Below are 16,755 nucleotides of genomic sequence, written 5' to 3' on the forward strand. Positions count from 1 at the left end.
TTCAAGACTTTGGATTACTGTGTGAAGTGAGCTGTAGCTCACGAAAGCTTATGCTCAAATAAATTTATTAGTCTCTACGGTGCCACAAGTCCTCCTAATCTTTTTGTATCTCTCTAGACACTGACTTGATCAGTGTTTATGCTACTGCTCCCAACTCTCTCTCTCTCCTCTCTTTACCCTACTTCTTCCTCCTACACACCCAGCTCTGATCTCCCAGCTCTTGCGCTCTTTTTGGATCCCTTCCAAGTAAAATGTTGCGAGTATGTTGATCCTCTACACATTCTTGGCACACTAAGGCCTCTAGAGAGAAAATTATTTTGTCCTTTTGTTAATCCAGTTCTGGGCTTCTGGTGACCAGCAATAAATCTCTTTTTTCCTAAATGTCAAATATTGTTTAGTGGTTCTGCTGTGTTAATAGTACACTAAGGACTTAATTTTACAATATGATATTTAATTCAGCTTCCATCTACATCCCAGTGAGAGTCTCACATCTGAGAGATCCCTGTCCCTTAACTCTTTTGTATTTCATTTGCAGGTGGTACCAGAGAAATTGGGTCTGCCCTGACGAGAATGTGCATGAGACACAGAAGTATAGAGTCCAAACTCAGGCAGTTTTCAAGGTGAGCAATTACACAACCTGGCCCAAAGCTTGGGAATCACTCTTCACTGGCTACTGGACTACAGTCAAAACGTAATTGTTACACAGCCCCTTTCATTCAGGAGCACGTTAAGCTGTGTACCAGTGTTGGCTTCCAGCTGACCTCTGACTTAAAGTCAGTGAGAACAGGCTTTCTTTTCTCTCCCCCAACAAATTGGACTTCATAGAAATAGAGAAGATCAGGGATTTAGCTGCTCATTCTGAGAATTGGACTTGCCAGCTCAAGCTGCTTTAAATGCTGGAAATTCCTATCATCAACGTTACTGTAGCTCAGCAGTGAGCAGTCAATTCATGGTATTGGGGACCAGGCTTAAAATTTCTGTGTTGTCACTGAGTAAAAGCAAGTACTTCACCCCGTCTTCTCAAATGCATGGGAATCCGAATAACATGCAGCCAAGAAAGTATGGGAGCAAACTGACATGAACTGAACTCCTCCACTGCACCCTATTTCAGTAGATTTCTACAGAATGCAGAAATAGTGAGGTGGGGAAGAATAACACAATCTTGTTGTGTGTTAGGAAGAAAGTTGCCAATATGCTTACTCCAACACCTTTTATCAGAGAAGTAAAATGCATACTCTGCCAGTGGTAAGAGGAAACCATGACCTGCCATTTCTTTGACCTAGATACGTTTTTTTTTTTTTAATGGGGTAAATTTGAGGGACTGAATGACTGAAGATTGGTGAAAGGGGGTAGTCCTGTCATCTCCCAATTACTGCTTTTAATTCAGTTCATGTCAGCTATGGCCAAACATTGGCTGGTCAGTAGCCTATTTGAAATGAGTTTGGTCTCAATCCAGTTCCCTAGAGCACAGTTCCCAATGCCATATCACAGAATCCACAATAACAATTGAAATTCCTACTTAACATTCTCAGTAGAGATGCCAGGAATTCAGTGGGCATAGAGTGGGCTGAATTAGCCCATCACCATGGTCCCCACTGATGAGGATTGGGGCACATGGATGGGGCAGAATATAGAAGCTTGCAGTGCTGCTGGTTTTGCTCTGCGTGAGCATTATGTATTTGTACAATCTTTTTGGATAAATAGAAGCCATTAGTCTTCAGGACATCGATCTAGAGCATTCTGCAAACACTGACTTCTGCAAGCGTGTGACAAATGAAAAATCTAATCGTTTACATTGGCCCTGTTTCAGGTCGCTCTTCTGGTTTATATTCTATTCCACACTGTCCCTGAACTTCTACACACTGATTCTTGTTGCCCTCTTATGTGGGTTTTTTGATTGTCCCATCTTTGGCTTTCATCCAACCAGAGAAATTTGGTTCACGTCCTAACAACTATTTAACCACCTGATTGTATACCAGGCACTTAAACACCTTTGGGTTTAGATATTTGCATTCCATGGCACTATTAACTGTTGCAGCGGAGCGAAATACTCCAATATTGACCTTGGCTCTGGATAGAGAAATAAGGGCATCTGCAGGATTTGATTGCTCTTTGTGTTTTTTCAACAAAATTAGTGCTTTAATTGACTGTCTGATAAACCCACTTCAAGAACAGATGGAAGAGTGGAAGAAAGTGGCCAATCAACTGGATAAAGACCATGCAAAAGGTAGTTACAGAGGAAGAACACTGTAGTATAGTAGGACACGGTTGTCATACAAGATTTCTTCCTAACACGGCACTTCCCTTTTTATTGGGTATTGGGTAAACCATATTAAACTTGCTTAAGTATCTATACTAATTTTCCTCATTAGTTTTTGAAAAAACTACATAGCAAATATAGTTAGCTAATTCTTCAGGCTTTACAGGCTTAATTTTGAAGCTAGGTGCTTAAGGGTCTAAGTGAACTCTGTAATGGGCTGTTTTCAGCATATTACTAAACGTAGGTGAATCTTCTCTTGTAAATTTAAGTCTGGCATGGTGTTTCTCTCAGCAATCTCTTGCTGCGTGATGCCTTGTCATGCGCTCTGCTGGGGATATGGCACCCACCACTCGACAGCCCTGGGATATGTAGACTACCTGTAGGGTTAAGGCAAGTCTCAGCCAGACTGCCCTCCAGATATTGTGTAGTCTTCTGAAGCATTCAGTCTTTTTTGGTTTATATCCAATAGGATATAACAGATGAATATTCAAAGAGAACTTGGAAAACCATCTGTTAGAGGGCAGGAGAAGCCAACTTCCCTCTTGGCAGAGCAAGAGTGGCAGTGTTGTTCCATGGTGGGGTGATCTCTCCCATAGAGTGCCCAGTGTGGGGAGAGAGGGACACTTGCACGCAGCCAGAGCCATGGCTGTTGCCAGGAAACAATTTCAGACATACGAGGCGTTGCATTGGTGGGGGGGGGAGTTGACCTCAGACATAGCCATTTGAACTTGTTTATGTTTTGCTGTTAGCCTTTAAAATTCAAGCCCTTGGGTCTGCGTGAACAAAGCAAAATCATGCTTGCTGATCTAATAATGCTCTGAGCATTCAGATCAGGGTCTCCTGCATGGCTGTGCAGTGACTCAGGCTTGCTGGACTGAGAGCAGTTGACACTGCTGTGGAGGCTGCACAGTGGTCCCTGTGGGAGAAAGTGCCTCATAGCACTCAGTTCATGTTATGGCCTAATAGAAGCATCAACAGTCTCCGAAGGAATTTACACCCTGACCTTCACCCTTGCAACTACAGAGGTGACTGGGGGAGATTTAAGCAGAGAGAGCAGTGGGCAGGAGGGATCTGCAGGGCTCCTAAATGTGGGGTTCTCTGAAGAGTGGAGGTTGGGGCTCAGTGCAGCCAACTGGAATGGGATACAGGAGACCTGGGTTCAGTTGCTGGCCCTGTCACTGTGCTGCTGGGTGATGTTGGGCAATCCCTTCCTTTTCTATGCCTCAGTTTTCCCATCTGTAAAATGGGGATTATGATACCAACCTCCACTATAAACCTCTTTGAGATTTACTGATGGAAAATAGTATATAAGAGCAAGGTGGTATTGCTGTTAAAACAGATGAGAGATTGCATACTTGGGACCAAAACAATTTGCCTAAATGACACATGTTCACGAAATGTCAGTCAACCAGAATCTGCATTTTTAATTTTAATTTTTTTTTTTTTTTTTTTGCAAAAAGAGTTTCAGCCAGAAAGTTTTGCCTAGCTCTAGATATGACATCCCTTCCCTGACTTTCAAAGGGGATAGTAAATATAGTGTTCTCTATTTTACAGTTAGTGGTTACTAATTTTTGAACACAAATGTTCTAAGAGGCCTGTCAAAATCCTTCTGTGTTCCATTGCTGTTAGTGGATAAGTCATGAATCAAGCTAGTTCTCTCATTTTGTGTTGTGTTCACTGAGATTTCTGTAAAGACCTAGTTTATTTGGAAAAAAGTCCATTGGGGGTACATCTACACTGTGATACACTACATGGCATGGGAGCAGTTGGCTAGCATCAGCTGACTCAGGCTGATGGGGTGCAGACTGTCAGGCTATAAAATTGCAGTGTAGACATTTGGGCTCAGGCTAGAGCCTGGGCTCTGAGACTCTGCAAGGGGGAAGTGTCTGAGAGCCTGGGAGCCAGCCCGAGCCCAAATGTCTCCACTGCGCAAGCTCCATGAGCCTGAATCAGCTGACCCAGGCTCTGAAATTCAGTGCTACGGGTTTTTTATTGCGTGTAGATGTACCATGTGAGCACTATTTCACCCAAAACCAAAGCTTCAGACACTACAAAATGTCAATCTGATTTTTAAGCTGCTCTGATTAAAAGTGAAAATCCCTGTGTGCTGTGTTAAAATTTCTAGTCTAGGGAGCATTTACAGTGTCTTAAAACATAGTCTTTTTTGTAAAACAAAGACTGAACCAAGTATCAAATGTGTTGACATACAGACTGTGTTTTTTAGAGTACAAAAAAGCCCGCCAAGAGATAAAAAAGAAGTCGTCAGACACACTGAAACTGCAGAAGAAAGCAAAGAAAGGTAACTTCCTCCATACTTTTATCATTGAGGTACTTTTGTGAAGGATTCATTGCCTAGGTATAGGATGTTCTGTGGAAACCCCATCATTCCATATAGTGTCACATCTAATGTGTACCTGTAATGGTGTTCTTGTAGAAAGCATAAAAGCTGCTGTCTGTTTTAAAATGCCTTAAGTGTGTGAAAAATCTCTATGTACAAAATTGATCAGCAGAGAGAGTTTTTAAAATGGAATATTTTTGTGGGCTTTTTCATGTTAAGAAACTGGTAATGTTGTATGACTTGTGCTGTGTTATACATGCAAAATCTCCTGGAAGCTTTGGAATAGTGCAGAAAAGCTATTATGCAAATGCTCTGTAGTGGTTATAGCAGGAAATTATGCTGTTCCCCCTTTTCCACCCCCTTCTTTTACAACCTATAATCTCCTAAATTTCCCATTGTTTGTTACAAGATTCATAAAATGACAGCTGTAGAAAGCTGTCAGAGAGTGCACTTAGCAATAGTGAAAAGCCAGAAGATGAGGTAAAGAAGGGCAGGACAATAGTTTCCTCTTCCTCCTCCCCAGCAAAATTCCCAAGCTCTTTCTCTCATAATCCCTTGATACAATGTTTAGTAGCAGAATCTGTGGTTTTTCACAGTGGTTTGTTCCCCATTGGTGACTTGCCAGTGCTTTATTTTAAATTTGCACTTTCCTGAAGTCAGAGAACTGTGGTGGTAACACTGATAAGTGAGGTCCCGAGCGCTGCTGAGTGATGCACAAACTTCACCAGCCTGTAAGTTTCAGATTCTTCATATCTCCTCTGTATGCTTGCAAAACTGGACTGGAAACCTTGCACTTCTTGGGCTCTCTGATATCAGGTTGGTCGGAAATACGCTTTGGACAGATTCGCTGTTGGAACTTATGCTTCCCATCCTGGCTGAAACCTGGATGTGCAGAGCCAAGCCAAGTGAATGGGGGGATGTGGTGTTTCCTTAACTTTCTACACCTCAGCGATTCAGATGAATTCATGTTTTATCCAAGGCATCCCTTTCTGACCACTGAGTTAGCAGAGTTTGTGAACAAATATTCTAATGGTTGATCATATGACTAAATTATTTCATAGTAAATAAATTGCTCTTGAAGCTTCTCTAGCTATTTAAAGGAAGAATGGAGGGGAAGGGGGAAAAAAGGCGAAAGACTGCAAAATAGGGAATTAGCACAGTGGGGCCAGCAATCTTTGCCTGTATCAGGAGTTGTCCTGGGGAAGAATCCAATATCAAATCATAACCTCGGTTTAGGTTCTTAGCTTTGTTTACTCCTTGTTTGAGAAATTGGCTGATTTCAATCTTAATTTTATCAAGCCAGTGTATGTTATTCCCCTCCCAACCACCTGCAGTCCCCCTTGCTTCTTCACTGGATACCATGAGCAACCCTGCAGTGCATGGCATCCTTCAGATGGAGAGTTACAGAGAATATGTCCAGAGTGGGACTATGGAACCATCTTTACATGAGTTTTGTCTTAGAAGTTATCCTCTAGTGGGTTATCCCTTGCTCTCTCCCAGGCCAGCCGGCATACTCAGTGCTGCAGAGACTCCCTGGAGAGAAGGAACACTTAATGCCCCCTCTGCTGGAGCATGGAGATGTTCACTGCTTTCCTATCTAGTTTCTTATACCAGGCTCACCACTGTAGTATCTGAGAATCTTCCAGAAATGCATTAAGCAAGGTGACTAATGTGTGTGTTCTCTTATCCTGTCCCCATGTACAGGAGTGTGTGCAGAGGAGGGTATTGCCTTGATTTTTTTTTTAAAGGAACCAGAGCTGGCCAAGAGAAAATCAGCTTACTGTGGTGTTTTATTTTATTTTTTGAAAGGATTAAAAGGGGAGAAGTAAAAGGCCATTTGCGTTAGTGTCTCCATTGTGACACAGATACCATGGTGGTTTAAAAATCCAGTCACCTTTTCTAAATGTTGGCACCTTGGGATATGTTGTCGGACTCCTTACTGAATCATCCATGCTGGTGTGCAATGCATTCTTGGAACACTTCAGATCCCAGAGTTGTCTGTCTTGAACATTCACTTGGATCCAAAGTTTCTTTAAGGTAGAAATTGAGGACAAAATTAATGGTAAAGTGAGCAGCAAGGGAGGTTGGAAATGAGGAGAGCAAACGAAGCCAGCCAGATAGCCAACCCAATATATAGTGAAATCAGGGTTCACCATGTTTCTTAGGAAACTTTTGTCCTTTCTCTGTCTACCTGGAGTATGGATACACAGTTGTCTAGCTAAAAACTAAATCTTATATAGAAGTGAAAAAAAATGAATTCCTGTGATCCCAGTGGATCACACACACAATGGATAGGAGCATAGCTACTTCCTCTAACATTTGAAAAAGCAATGACGTGTAGAAGAAAATAAGTGTCAGGTGCTTACTCTTCTCCATATCCCCTGCGCCCCAGACTTGAAGCATCAAGACATTGTCCTTAAAATAAAATCCGTGTCTAGCTAAAAGCAGGCATCATGAAGGCAAAAATGTTTTTATGCTTCCTCCTAAATATCTGCTTAATATGCCTCAGTCTTGACTGCATTATTCTTGCTATCAATCTGCAGTGTCTCATAAGCAGAAACTTCTAGTACTGCCAAACTGAAGTGGGGCTTGGTAATTAAGTGTCAAACTTCTACCAGGCACTATATTGACAACACTAAGCGAATTCCATTCTAGATAGAAACAGGATTTGAACCACAATCTCTAGAGGGCTGTGTACTAACCTGTAAGTGTATTAACTTTAAAACCCCAAAACCTTGACATCATGACACATGTAAGTTTCAAATGAGTATCCATGTATTCATACCTGTGTGTCTATCACCTGTGTTTCTTCCCCCCTCCCACTTCCTGCTAGTCATAAACTCATTTGTCTGTTACATCCCTCATTAAAATTGAGCTATTTCCAAGCAGGAACTTATCCCTTTTATTTTCTGTAATGTTCCTAGCACGCTTTTGAGAACTATAAAATAACAAATAAGATAATCTTTCACCTTCCACTTCTCAAATATATTTAACAAACCTTATGATCCAAGATGGGTCAATGGGGCAGTGCTGAGATCTGGATCTAGATTAAATTTAAGGTAAAATCTGGTGCCAGAATTTTACTAGCTTTCCATAGCAAAATTTCTGCCGCAACTGAATTGGAAAGTAGACCCCTCTTGGCTTTGGATACAAACTATATGGGTAGCATTGGATTCAGAGATTTGAGCATTATAATCTGCCTCAGCACAATGCATCCTTCATCCCCATCCCTTAGAATTCAAAGAAGGTTGAATGTATTTGGTCCATATTTTTTTGTCTTGTGTAGACTATATATAGTCCCATATGATATATAGTCCTGTGTGACTATGTGGTAACTCAACTTTAGACTTTCTTGAGATCAGTAGTTAGACATTATACCTATGGAATCAGTGGTGTTAATTGGGATAAATGTGTTTCCTTTTAAGATGAATGGGAAGCACTAGAATGCTAAACTAAATGAATGATTTTAGGATTGCTTTTTCCAAGTTTGCAAAAAGGTATTTGGCAAAATGGTAAGACTTTTAGGGAAAGGGAAATGGAGATTTTACAATTTTCTTGGGGAATCTTATTGATTTTGTACATTGAGGTTGTTTCTTTTGGCTGCTTTAGGACAAGCTTATTAAGACTATAGGAAAAGCATATGCTTTAATTGATCTACATTTTTCATTTATTTTTGTTTGTTTCCAATGGATGTAATTACATGTTCCATCTTTAAATTGCTCTCCTTTTTCACATTATTTTTTTGGTGCCAAAGAGATCAATCCCTTCCCACTTCTGTGTACTCCGTGTGCATAGGAACTGATTCAGTAAAGCACATAAGCATGTGCTTAAGATGAGGTGTGTACTTCAAGTGTTGTGATTAATTGGGACCAGGTCCCCAGCTGGTGTAAATTGTCGTAGCTATTTTTGTAGGTGTAAACGTGGGGGGGCAAGGGTGAGTTAACATTGTTAGGCACATTTTAACTAAAAATCATATTTTTAAAAAAAAATTAACTAAAATCATGAATAACCTCATAGGTTATAATTGAAAAAAAAATCTAATTACATCTAGCTAGACTACTCTTATTTCACTATTGCTTAATTTGTGTTTGGTAGGTTTCACTTTCAGGGTCTTTGTGGAGCATTGTGTTAGTCCAAGGGCTGCAAACACTGCAAGGGAAAATGATTAAATCTGAAAAGTTTTCAGATAGATAAATCTTTTGGGGGAGGGGAAGCAATTAATAGTCAAAAATCCCTTTCTCTCCCCCCCTCCCCATAAATTTTATAAAACATATACAAAACCTGCATTTTGGATCTGAACTATCCAATAAAATCCCTTTAGAGCTCTACTTACACTTAATATACCTGAATGGGGACATCTCTCATCCCATCAGTAGCCAGTGCCTAAGTTCATGACATGTAGGGCTAATGGGTATTTACTTTAGATACTGATTCTCGGTACTTTTGAGTTACTCAGCAGTTCTTGAGAACTTGCTCTTCAGAATTTTAGTGTATATATTTGAGATTTGTTTTTTATTAAGTAGCTTTAGAAGCTCTTTAAATTCTTTTTTTTTGGTTAGACAAGATAAATATTATAGTGATGGCAGCCATATAAATACTTAGATTAGCATTTTGATTAAAATCTCTTAGCTCAATTTTGCAGTCCTTAGTACGAAAAGCTCTCATGAACTCTCACTGGAGTTGGATTGCAGGTAAAGGACCTCTGATCAGGTCCAATTTTAGAATGTGTCTACACTAGGATTTTCCCTTTTAAAGTAAGCACATGTGCTATCACAGTGCATGCAGCTCCAGCAGTGGGAATGTAGACAGAGCTGACTGCAGTACAACCAGGCTTGGAACAGTGATCGGAGCTAAACTGGAGGTAACAACTTTTAGAAACTTTCGGAGAAAATTATAATGTAGACAAGACACCTAGGAGCATCTTATTTCTCACACCTCTATCATGTTAGCTCTGCTGGCGACAAGATGAAAATAAAGGTGTTAGGGAAATCGTTGACCAGAAATCTTGTTTTGATACTCGTTCCTTTTATCGTATTTAAAATCACAACTTGCAGAGGGATTGTTTCTCCTTCGTAGTAGCCGCCTTCTGGCATTGTTTTGTACTGCATCAACCTTTAGCTTATAAAACCGCAGCAGAAAGTATGCTGGAGCATGCTGCAGCAATCGGTGCAATATGTCAGCATTGCAAGGACTTGAACTACTGTTCTATGTATCACTGCAGCTTTAAATAGAGGTACAGGGAAAGTTAGACAAAAGGACATTTACTTCATTCTTGTTCATTAACTTAATGAGTCTGAGTATTAACTATATATAGTGTGTGCTTTCTTTAAGGATCAGCTACTGTGGTGTTGCTGTAAGTTAAACAATGTTGATTTTAAAAATTACTAAATGGGTTTAAAGTTACTGCCTTTAAAATATAACTGCTTGGCATGTAATGGGAGGTTTGTTTATTAATGAACTGTTGTAAATCAATGCTAGCAGTTTTTCCTTGATACCAGCACACGAAGAAGTCAAAGTAGTATAATCTGAAGTTACTCTCTCTCTTGTCCTGGAGCTGATATTGATGTATAAACACTAGGAATGCTGGAATACCAGTTTGACTTTTTTCATTTTCCTTTTTGTATCAATTTTATATCCTGCAATTTCTCATCATGCGCACCTTCCCGCCAGCTGAGGCTCTGGGTAAGTCTGTGCTGTGCTGTATCCCTGGTGGCTGGTTGGTTGTAGTCCTTTCTGTGGCCTCTTCATGGTAGTCTAGTCTCCACTAGCTGCCTAGACTTTAATTTCTAATTAAAATAATAAAATTAAAATACCACCTATTCTCAATGATCTTGAAACTCAACAATCATTCTTTTAATTTTCCTTTTCTTTGCATCTAGTTGGAACACTGTAAAAGGAAAAAAAATCTGTTTGTAGTAGCTAAATTGTAGGTTTATTTTAGAAAGGGATTAATATGCACTGGTTAAATCATGCCATGCTTGTGAGAGAAGTTACATTACATTAAACACACAATCTATCATCAGGGTGATGCCCAAATAACTTTTTTTCTTATTGCCAGTGTGATTTTTAAAGTCTAGAGCTTAAAATCCTTCGTGGTGTTTTTTTGTAAACCTGTTATCTGAATCCCTTTTAAACACATTGCATGCACCTTTATCATTGATTGATTAGTAACAAATTATATTGATCTTTCAAAGGGATGGAAATTGGATTCTTCTTTTCTGCTGCTTAACTGTCTTAAATCTATTGAATCAGAGGGTTATCTTCAACCATGCTATTGGAAATTGAATACGGTTGTTTTGCTTAGTCTTTTAGTATTTTTTCTCCTTTTTGAATTGTACTTTGCATTTTTCCTGGGCTTATCTAAATCCATAAGTTTGCATTACTTAGAGCTGGCCTTATAAGGACAACTAACAATTTTTGCAGCATTAGGGACTGATCCAACGTCGTCTTCTAGTCACTAAAAAGACTCCCATGGATTTCAGTGGGAGTTGGATTTGGAATTAGTTTCTGAAGTTTGCAGCAGCAATAAGCTGTGTATAACAAGGGGAAGGCAAGTGGAAGACAGTGTAAGAGGGGTATTCATGTCTTCCTGTATTTGGACAATTGTTTACTGAGGGTCAAGTCCAGAGAGGAAATCCTCTGTCCTGTCCACATCACACATACATCATACTACGCCTCCTAGGTCTCATCCTGAACAGTGGAAGTCAACATTGGTTCCAACTCAAAGAATTGAGCTCATTGTGGCCCCAGTAGATGATGAGTTAGAGAGCTTTTCTGCCAGCCAAGCGATTAGTGGTGATTCACCACCTATGTCTTACGGTGCAGTCTCAACCCTCAACCACAGCCTGAGTACCTCTGAGGTTGCTAGGCCATATGCTTGCATGCTTTCTTAACAGGTTGGGGAGCACAGGGGCCTGCTGAAAGTTCAAGGCCTGTAGTCAGAACAGGAAGCTTCTCTGCATATCTATGTCCTGGAGCTTCATGCCATCTACAATGACTGTCAGGGCCTTCGAGATCACATGAGAGACTCAGAAGTGCACATTCTTACCAACAATGCCACCTCGGTGTATTACATGAACAGACAGGAGGAAGCAAACTCCAGCGTGGTGTGTCAGGAGGTGATCAGGCTCTGACAGTTTTGCCCTGGGAAAAACATTATCCCCGTGGCTGATCACTTACTGGGATCCAAAATCACTCCAGCAGGAATTTCTCCTTTAATCATGAGTAGTCTCTGAACCCCAGTGCCCTGCAGTCTACTTTTGCAGTTCGGAGCATCCCAACAATCTGCCTGTTCACTAGCTGTTTTGCTCTTAAGGGGGTCTCAGTCTGGGCTCCTTGACCAGTGCTTTTCACCTGAGTTGCAAATCAGCACTCCTGTATGCCTTTCCTCCAATTCTGTCATCCTATCATTCTCAAGCTGAAATTGGACTGTGTTAAGCTCATTCTCATTGCTCCGGTGTAGCCAAGACAGTGTTGTTTCTCCAGCCTCCTTGCGTTATCAGGTCGGCCTTCCATATCTCTTCTTCATTCTGACCTCCTTATTCAGCACCATGATCAGTTTTGCATCCCACACTCAGCTTTCTGCATCTCTCAGAATGGATGTTGCATGGTTAGATGAAGAGGAGGAGGAACAATGTTCGGTGGTGGTCCAGCACGTCTTGCTGAATAGTAGGAAGCCCTCCACTGAGAGACCTATTTGGTCAAGTGGAAGTGGTTCTCGATGTGGTCTCTAGCCCAGGGAGTTCATCCGAAGTTGGCTTGTATCTAGGATATCTTGGGATACCGGTTACACCTTCAGTCTTCTGGTCTTGTGCCCTCTCAATGAGCTAAGCACCTGGCAGTGATTTTGGCGTGTCATCTGCCCATCAATGGAAGATTGGGGTTTTCAAACGCCATGTCGGCGGGGTTCTTGAAAGGAGCCGCTCGTCTCCACCTGCCGCTTAAAGAGCAGATTCCTTTTTGAGACTTAATACTATCTCAGCAGCTCTTGTGAGGCCTCCATTCGAGCCTCTGGCCACGCCTTCTTTTCTCCCTTTTGTGTCAAAACCTGCCGTCTTTATGGCAGTAACCTCTGCAAGGAGGTTGGGTGAGTTGTAGGCTTTGATGGCGGAAACCCCGTATGCCCAGGTTTCTGAAGACAAAATAACCCTTTAGCCGCGCCCTAAGGTTTTATCCGAAGTGGTTCCCTAGTTTCACTTGAATCAAGCGATATATTTACGCGTATTCTTTCCTAAGCCGCATTCAACCCCAGAGGAATAATATCTTCACACATGGGATGTCAAGAAATTTTTAGCTTTTTATCTAGATAGGACCAAACCTTTGCATTCCTCATCTCATTTGTCAGTTTCATATGCTGACTGAATGAAGGGTCAAGCCATCCCGTCACAGATGATCTCCAGGTGGATAACTTCCTGTATCGTGACAGCCTATGAAGTAGCACAGATTACACCACCTCAAAGGGTGCGAGCTCATTTCACAAGCACCCAGGCAACACTGAATGCATTTCTAAGTGACTTTATTAGACATTGGCGGGGCTGCCATTTGGTCCTCTGTGCATAGTTTTATACGCCACTGTGCCATACTTCTGCATCCAAATCAGATGTAAATTTTGAGAAGGCAATCCTGCAGTCCTCTGGCCACCCTTATATGGCCAGAGGAGGGGGTAGGGCTGCAGGACATGAGCACCACTCCTATGGATACTGCTAGGCAAAGTTCTCCAGCTCCAATACCCTGGGCACGCACCCACAAGTAGAAAACACATCTGCATCACCTCTCAAAAAACAACGGTTATAGATAGGTAACCGTTTTTTCTTGATGTTTGCAGGGGTGACAGTGGACGAGAAGCTGGATATGAGTCAGCAGTGTGCCCTTGTTGCCAAGAAGGCCAATGGCATTTTGGGATGTATAAGTAGGGGCATAGCGAGCAGATCGAGGGACGTGATCGTTCCCCTCTATTTGACATTGGTGAGGCCTCATCTGGAGTACTGTGTCCAGTTTTGGGCCCCACACTTCAAGAAGGATGTGGATAAATTGGAGAGTCCAGCGAAGGGCAACAAAAATGATTAGGGGTCTGGAACACATGAGTTATGAGGAGAGGCTGAGGGAGCTGGGATTGTTTAGCCTGCAGAAGAGAAGAATGAGGGGGGATTTGATAGCTGCTTTCAGCTACCTGAAAGGGGGTTCCAAAGAGGATGGCTCTAGACTGTTCTCAATGGTAGCAGATGACAGAACGAGGAGTAATGGTCTCAAGTTGCAGTGGGGGAGGTTTAGATTGGATATTAGGAAAAACTTTTTCACTAAGAGGGTGGTGAAACACTGGAATGCGTTACCTAGGGAGGTGGTAGAATCTCCTTCCTTAGAGGTTTTTAAGGTCAGGCTTGACAAAGCCCTGGCTGGGATGATTTAACTGGGAATTGGTCCTGCTTCGAGCAGGGGGTTGGACTAGATGACCTTCTGGGGTCCCTTCCAACCCTGATATTCTATGATTATATGATTCTATGAATGGAGTTGGGGACTGGATCAATTACTGGGCTTCTAAGGATTCTGTTCTATAAGGTACCTCAGGCATTCCTTAGAGATTTTGGAGAAGGTTATTTGCAAGTTAATATAACACATTTGAGTTTTTCCTCTTACTTTTGAAGATAGTCGGATTAATCCAACAGAAACCATTTTTTAACAGGCTATTCTGACAAATTGCAGATACTGTTGTATAGTTTCTTCCCACCGGTCTGAAAACAGTTGCGTGGTTCTTTTGTTCTTGGACTACACCATAGTTGTTTGTTTGTTCACTGTGCAGTACTTACAGTAGTGAATTATATTGGAAGGTCAAGGTGCACACGGTTGCCATAGGAGAAGAATAGGGGGTGCATGACTACAGCAGCTGTTTTTTGGTGGTATTGTTTATGTGCTCAGCTTGTTAATGTGTAGTGTAAATTGTCATTTTGCGTAGAGTCCAAATTAAAAATTCCTTGTAGACACCTGGAAAGAGTGGGGAAGCAATCTGTGAGCCAAAAAGCGTGCAATGAAAAGTAGTCTTAATTGAACCAACGTATATGGTGTTATCTGTCTTGTCTATGCTAGCAATACCATTAGTGTCCAAACCTAAATTGTGGGTGCGTTTTATACTCCTGGGGGAGTTCTGCGCCACTGCCTGTGCTCAGAAGGCATGACCCCCTTGTAGATTTCTTTGCCTCCTCACAGAAAATGACAGGGAAGCAAAGGGATGCTGCGTGAGGGGAGGGACTGGGTATGCCCATAGGTGTGGTTTGGGGGGGCATTGCCAACCCCCAAGCTGAGGCGAGGTGAGGGGGCATGCAGGGTCATGTGCCATGGCTCCACTCATTTCTGCGAGCACAAAGCTGCCTGGCTGAAGGAGGCTGGTGCTCCGCTCTCTGGCTCTGAAGTCCTGGGTCCCAGTGCCTGGTTTGTGTACAACAGTGAGTGCCCACGGTGGGACAGGGTAAGGTGGGTGAGGGAAATGAGGAAAGGGGGATGGGGTGGTGGGAAGAGGCAGTGGGGAAGGAACAGGGGTGGGATAGGGCAAGGGGTTATGGGAGTTTAGGTGAGAGGGATGGGCCAGGGGACAGTAGAGAAAGGAAGAGGGATGGGATGGGGAAGAGAAGAGGATAGAGGAATTGGGGGCAGGTGGGAGAAAGCAGGTGCCTGGTATGCAGCATCCCCTCAGCAGTAGCAGCTAGGGCTCTTCTATTAAGCAGGCCCATCAAACCCCCATCCCGAAGAGCCCCACCCCCTTGCACCTGGACACCCCAACAAGCCCCCTGCACCCAGACCCCCATCCCACTGAGTCCCAACCAGCTGCACCCAGACCGCCACCCCATCAAACCCCACTCCTGCAGCACCCAGACCCCCTCACCGAGTCTCCCTCAACCAGACCATCCCTCCTGAGCCCCAACCACCTTCACCTGGCCCCCCGTGCAGAGTCCCATTGTCCCTATGCCCAGAACCCCGCAACAAGCCCCTGTGCATCCAGATGCCCCCACTGAGCCACCCGCACCCAGGTTGCCCCAGACAGAGCCCTCTAACCCCACACCTGATCCCCCTCACTTAGCCTCTCTATGCTTGGATCCTGCTGATCCAGAGAAATGTTCTGGAGAAAGGGGTAAACAATGAGGTGGCAAAGTTTTCAGATGATACTAAACTGCTCAAAAAGAAAAGGAGTATCTGTGGCACCTTAGAGACTAACAAATTTATTTGAGCATAAGCTTTCGTGGGCTACAGCTCACTTCATCGGATGCATCAGATGCTGTAGCTCACAAAAGCTTATGCTCAGATAAATTTGTTAGTCTCTAAGGTGCCACCAGTACTCCTTTTCTTTTTGCGGATACAGACTAACGTGGCTGCTACTCTGTAAACTGCTCAAGATAGTTAAGACCAAAGCAGACTGAAGAACTTCAAAAAGATCTCACAAAACTAACTGACTGGGCAACAAAATGGCAAATGAAATTTAATGTGGATAAATGAAAAGTAATGCACATTGGAAAAAATAACCCCAACTATACATACAATATGATGGGGGCTAATTTAGCTACAACTAATCAGGAGAAAGATCTTGGAGTCATCGTGGATATTTCTCTGAAGACGTCCATGCACTGTGCAGCGGGAGTCAAAAAAGCAAACCAGGATGTTAGGAATCATTTAAAAAAAGGATAGAGAATAAGACAGAGAAGATCTTATTGTCCTTATATAAATCCATGGTACGCCCACATCTTGAATACTGCGTACAGATGTGGTCCCCTCATCTCAAAAAAAAGATATACTGGCATTAGAAAAGGTTCCGAAAAGGGCAACTAAATTGATTAGGGGTTTGGAACGGGTACCATATGAGAAGAGATGAAAGAGTCTAGGACTTTTCAGCTTGGAAAAGAGGAGACTAAGGCGGGATATGATAGAGGTATATAAAATCATGAGTGGTGTGGAGAAAGTGAATAAGGAATATTCTTAGAATATAACAACTAGGGGCCACCAAATGAAATTAATGGGAAGCAGTCTTAAAACAAATAAAAGGAAGTTCTTCTTCACTCAGCATACAGTCAACCTGTGGAACTCCTTGCCTGAGGAGGTTGTGAAGGCTAGGACTATAACAGGGTTTAAAAGAGAAGTGGATCTATTCATGGAGGTTAAATCCATTAATGGCTGT

The 16,755-nt window shown here is 42.4% G+C and overlaps 1 protein-coding gene across 7 annotated transcripts in view; it reads left to right on the forward strand.

Annotated features, from left to right (window-relative positions):
- MTSS1 (MTSS I-BAR domain containing 1) overlaps nucleotides 1-16,755 on the forward strand; it is a 178,627-nt gene that overhangs the window by 126,312 nt on the left and 35,560 nt on the right. For all 7 annotated transcript variants that reach the window (XM_048841599.2, XM_048841603.2, XM_048841602.2 and 4 more), the window contains exons 4-6: nucleotides 536-620; nucleotides 2,136-2,227; nucleotides 4,485-4,559. In XM_048841599.2, coding sequence (XP_048697556.2) covers nucleotides 536-620; nucleotides 2,136-2,227; nucleotides 4,485-4,559 — 252 coding nt within the window. The remainder of the gene's footprint in view (nucleotides 1-535; nucleotides 621-2,135; nucleotides 2,228-4,484; nucleotides 4,560-16,755) is intronic.

Source organism: Caretta caretta, chromosome 2 (assembly GCF_965140235.1).
Source record: "Caretta caretta isolate rCarCar2 chromosome 2, rCarCar1.hap1, whole genome shotgun sequence".
Taxonomy (NCBI): Eukaryota; Metazoa; Chordata; order Testudines; family Cheloniidae; genus Caretta; species Caretta caretta.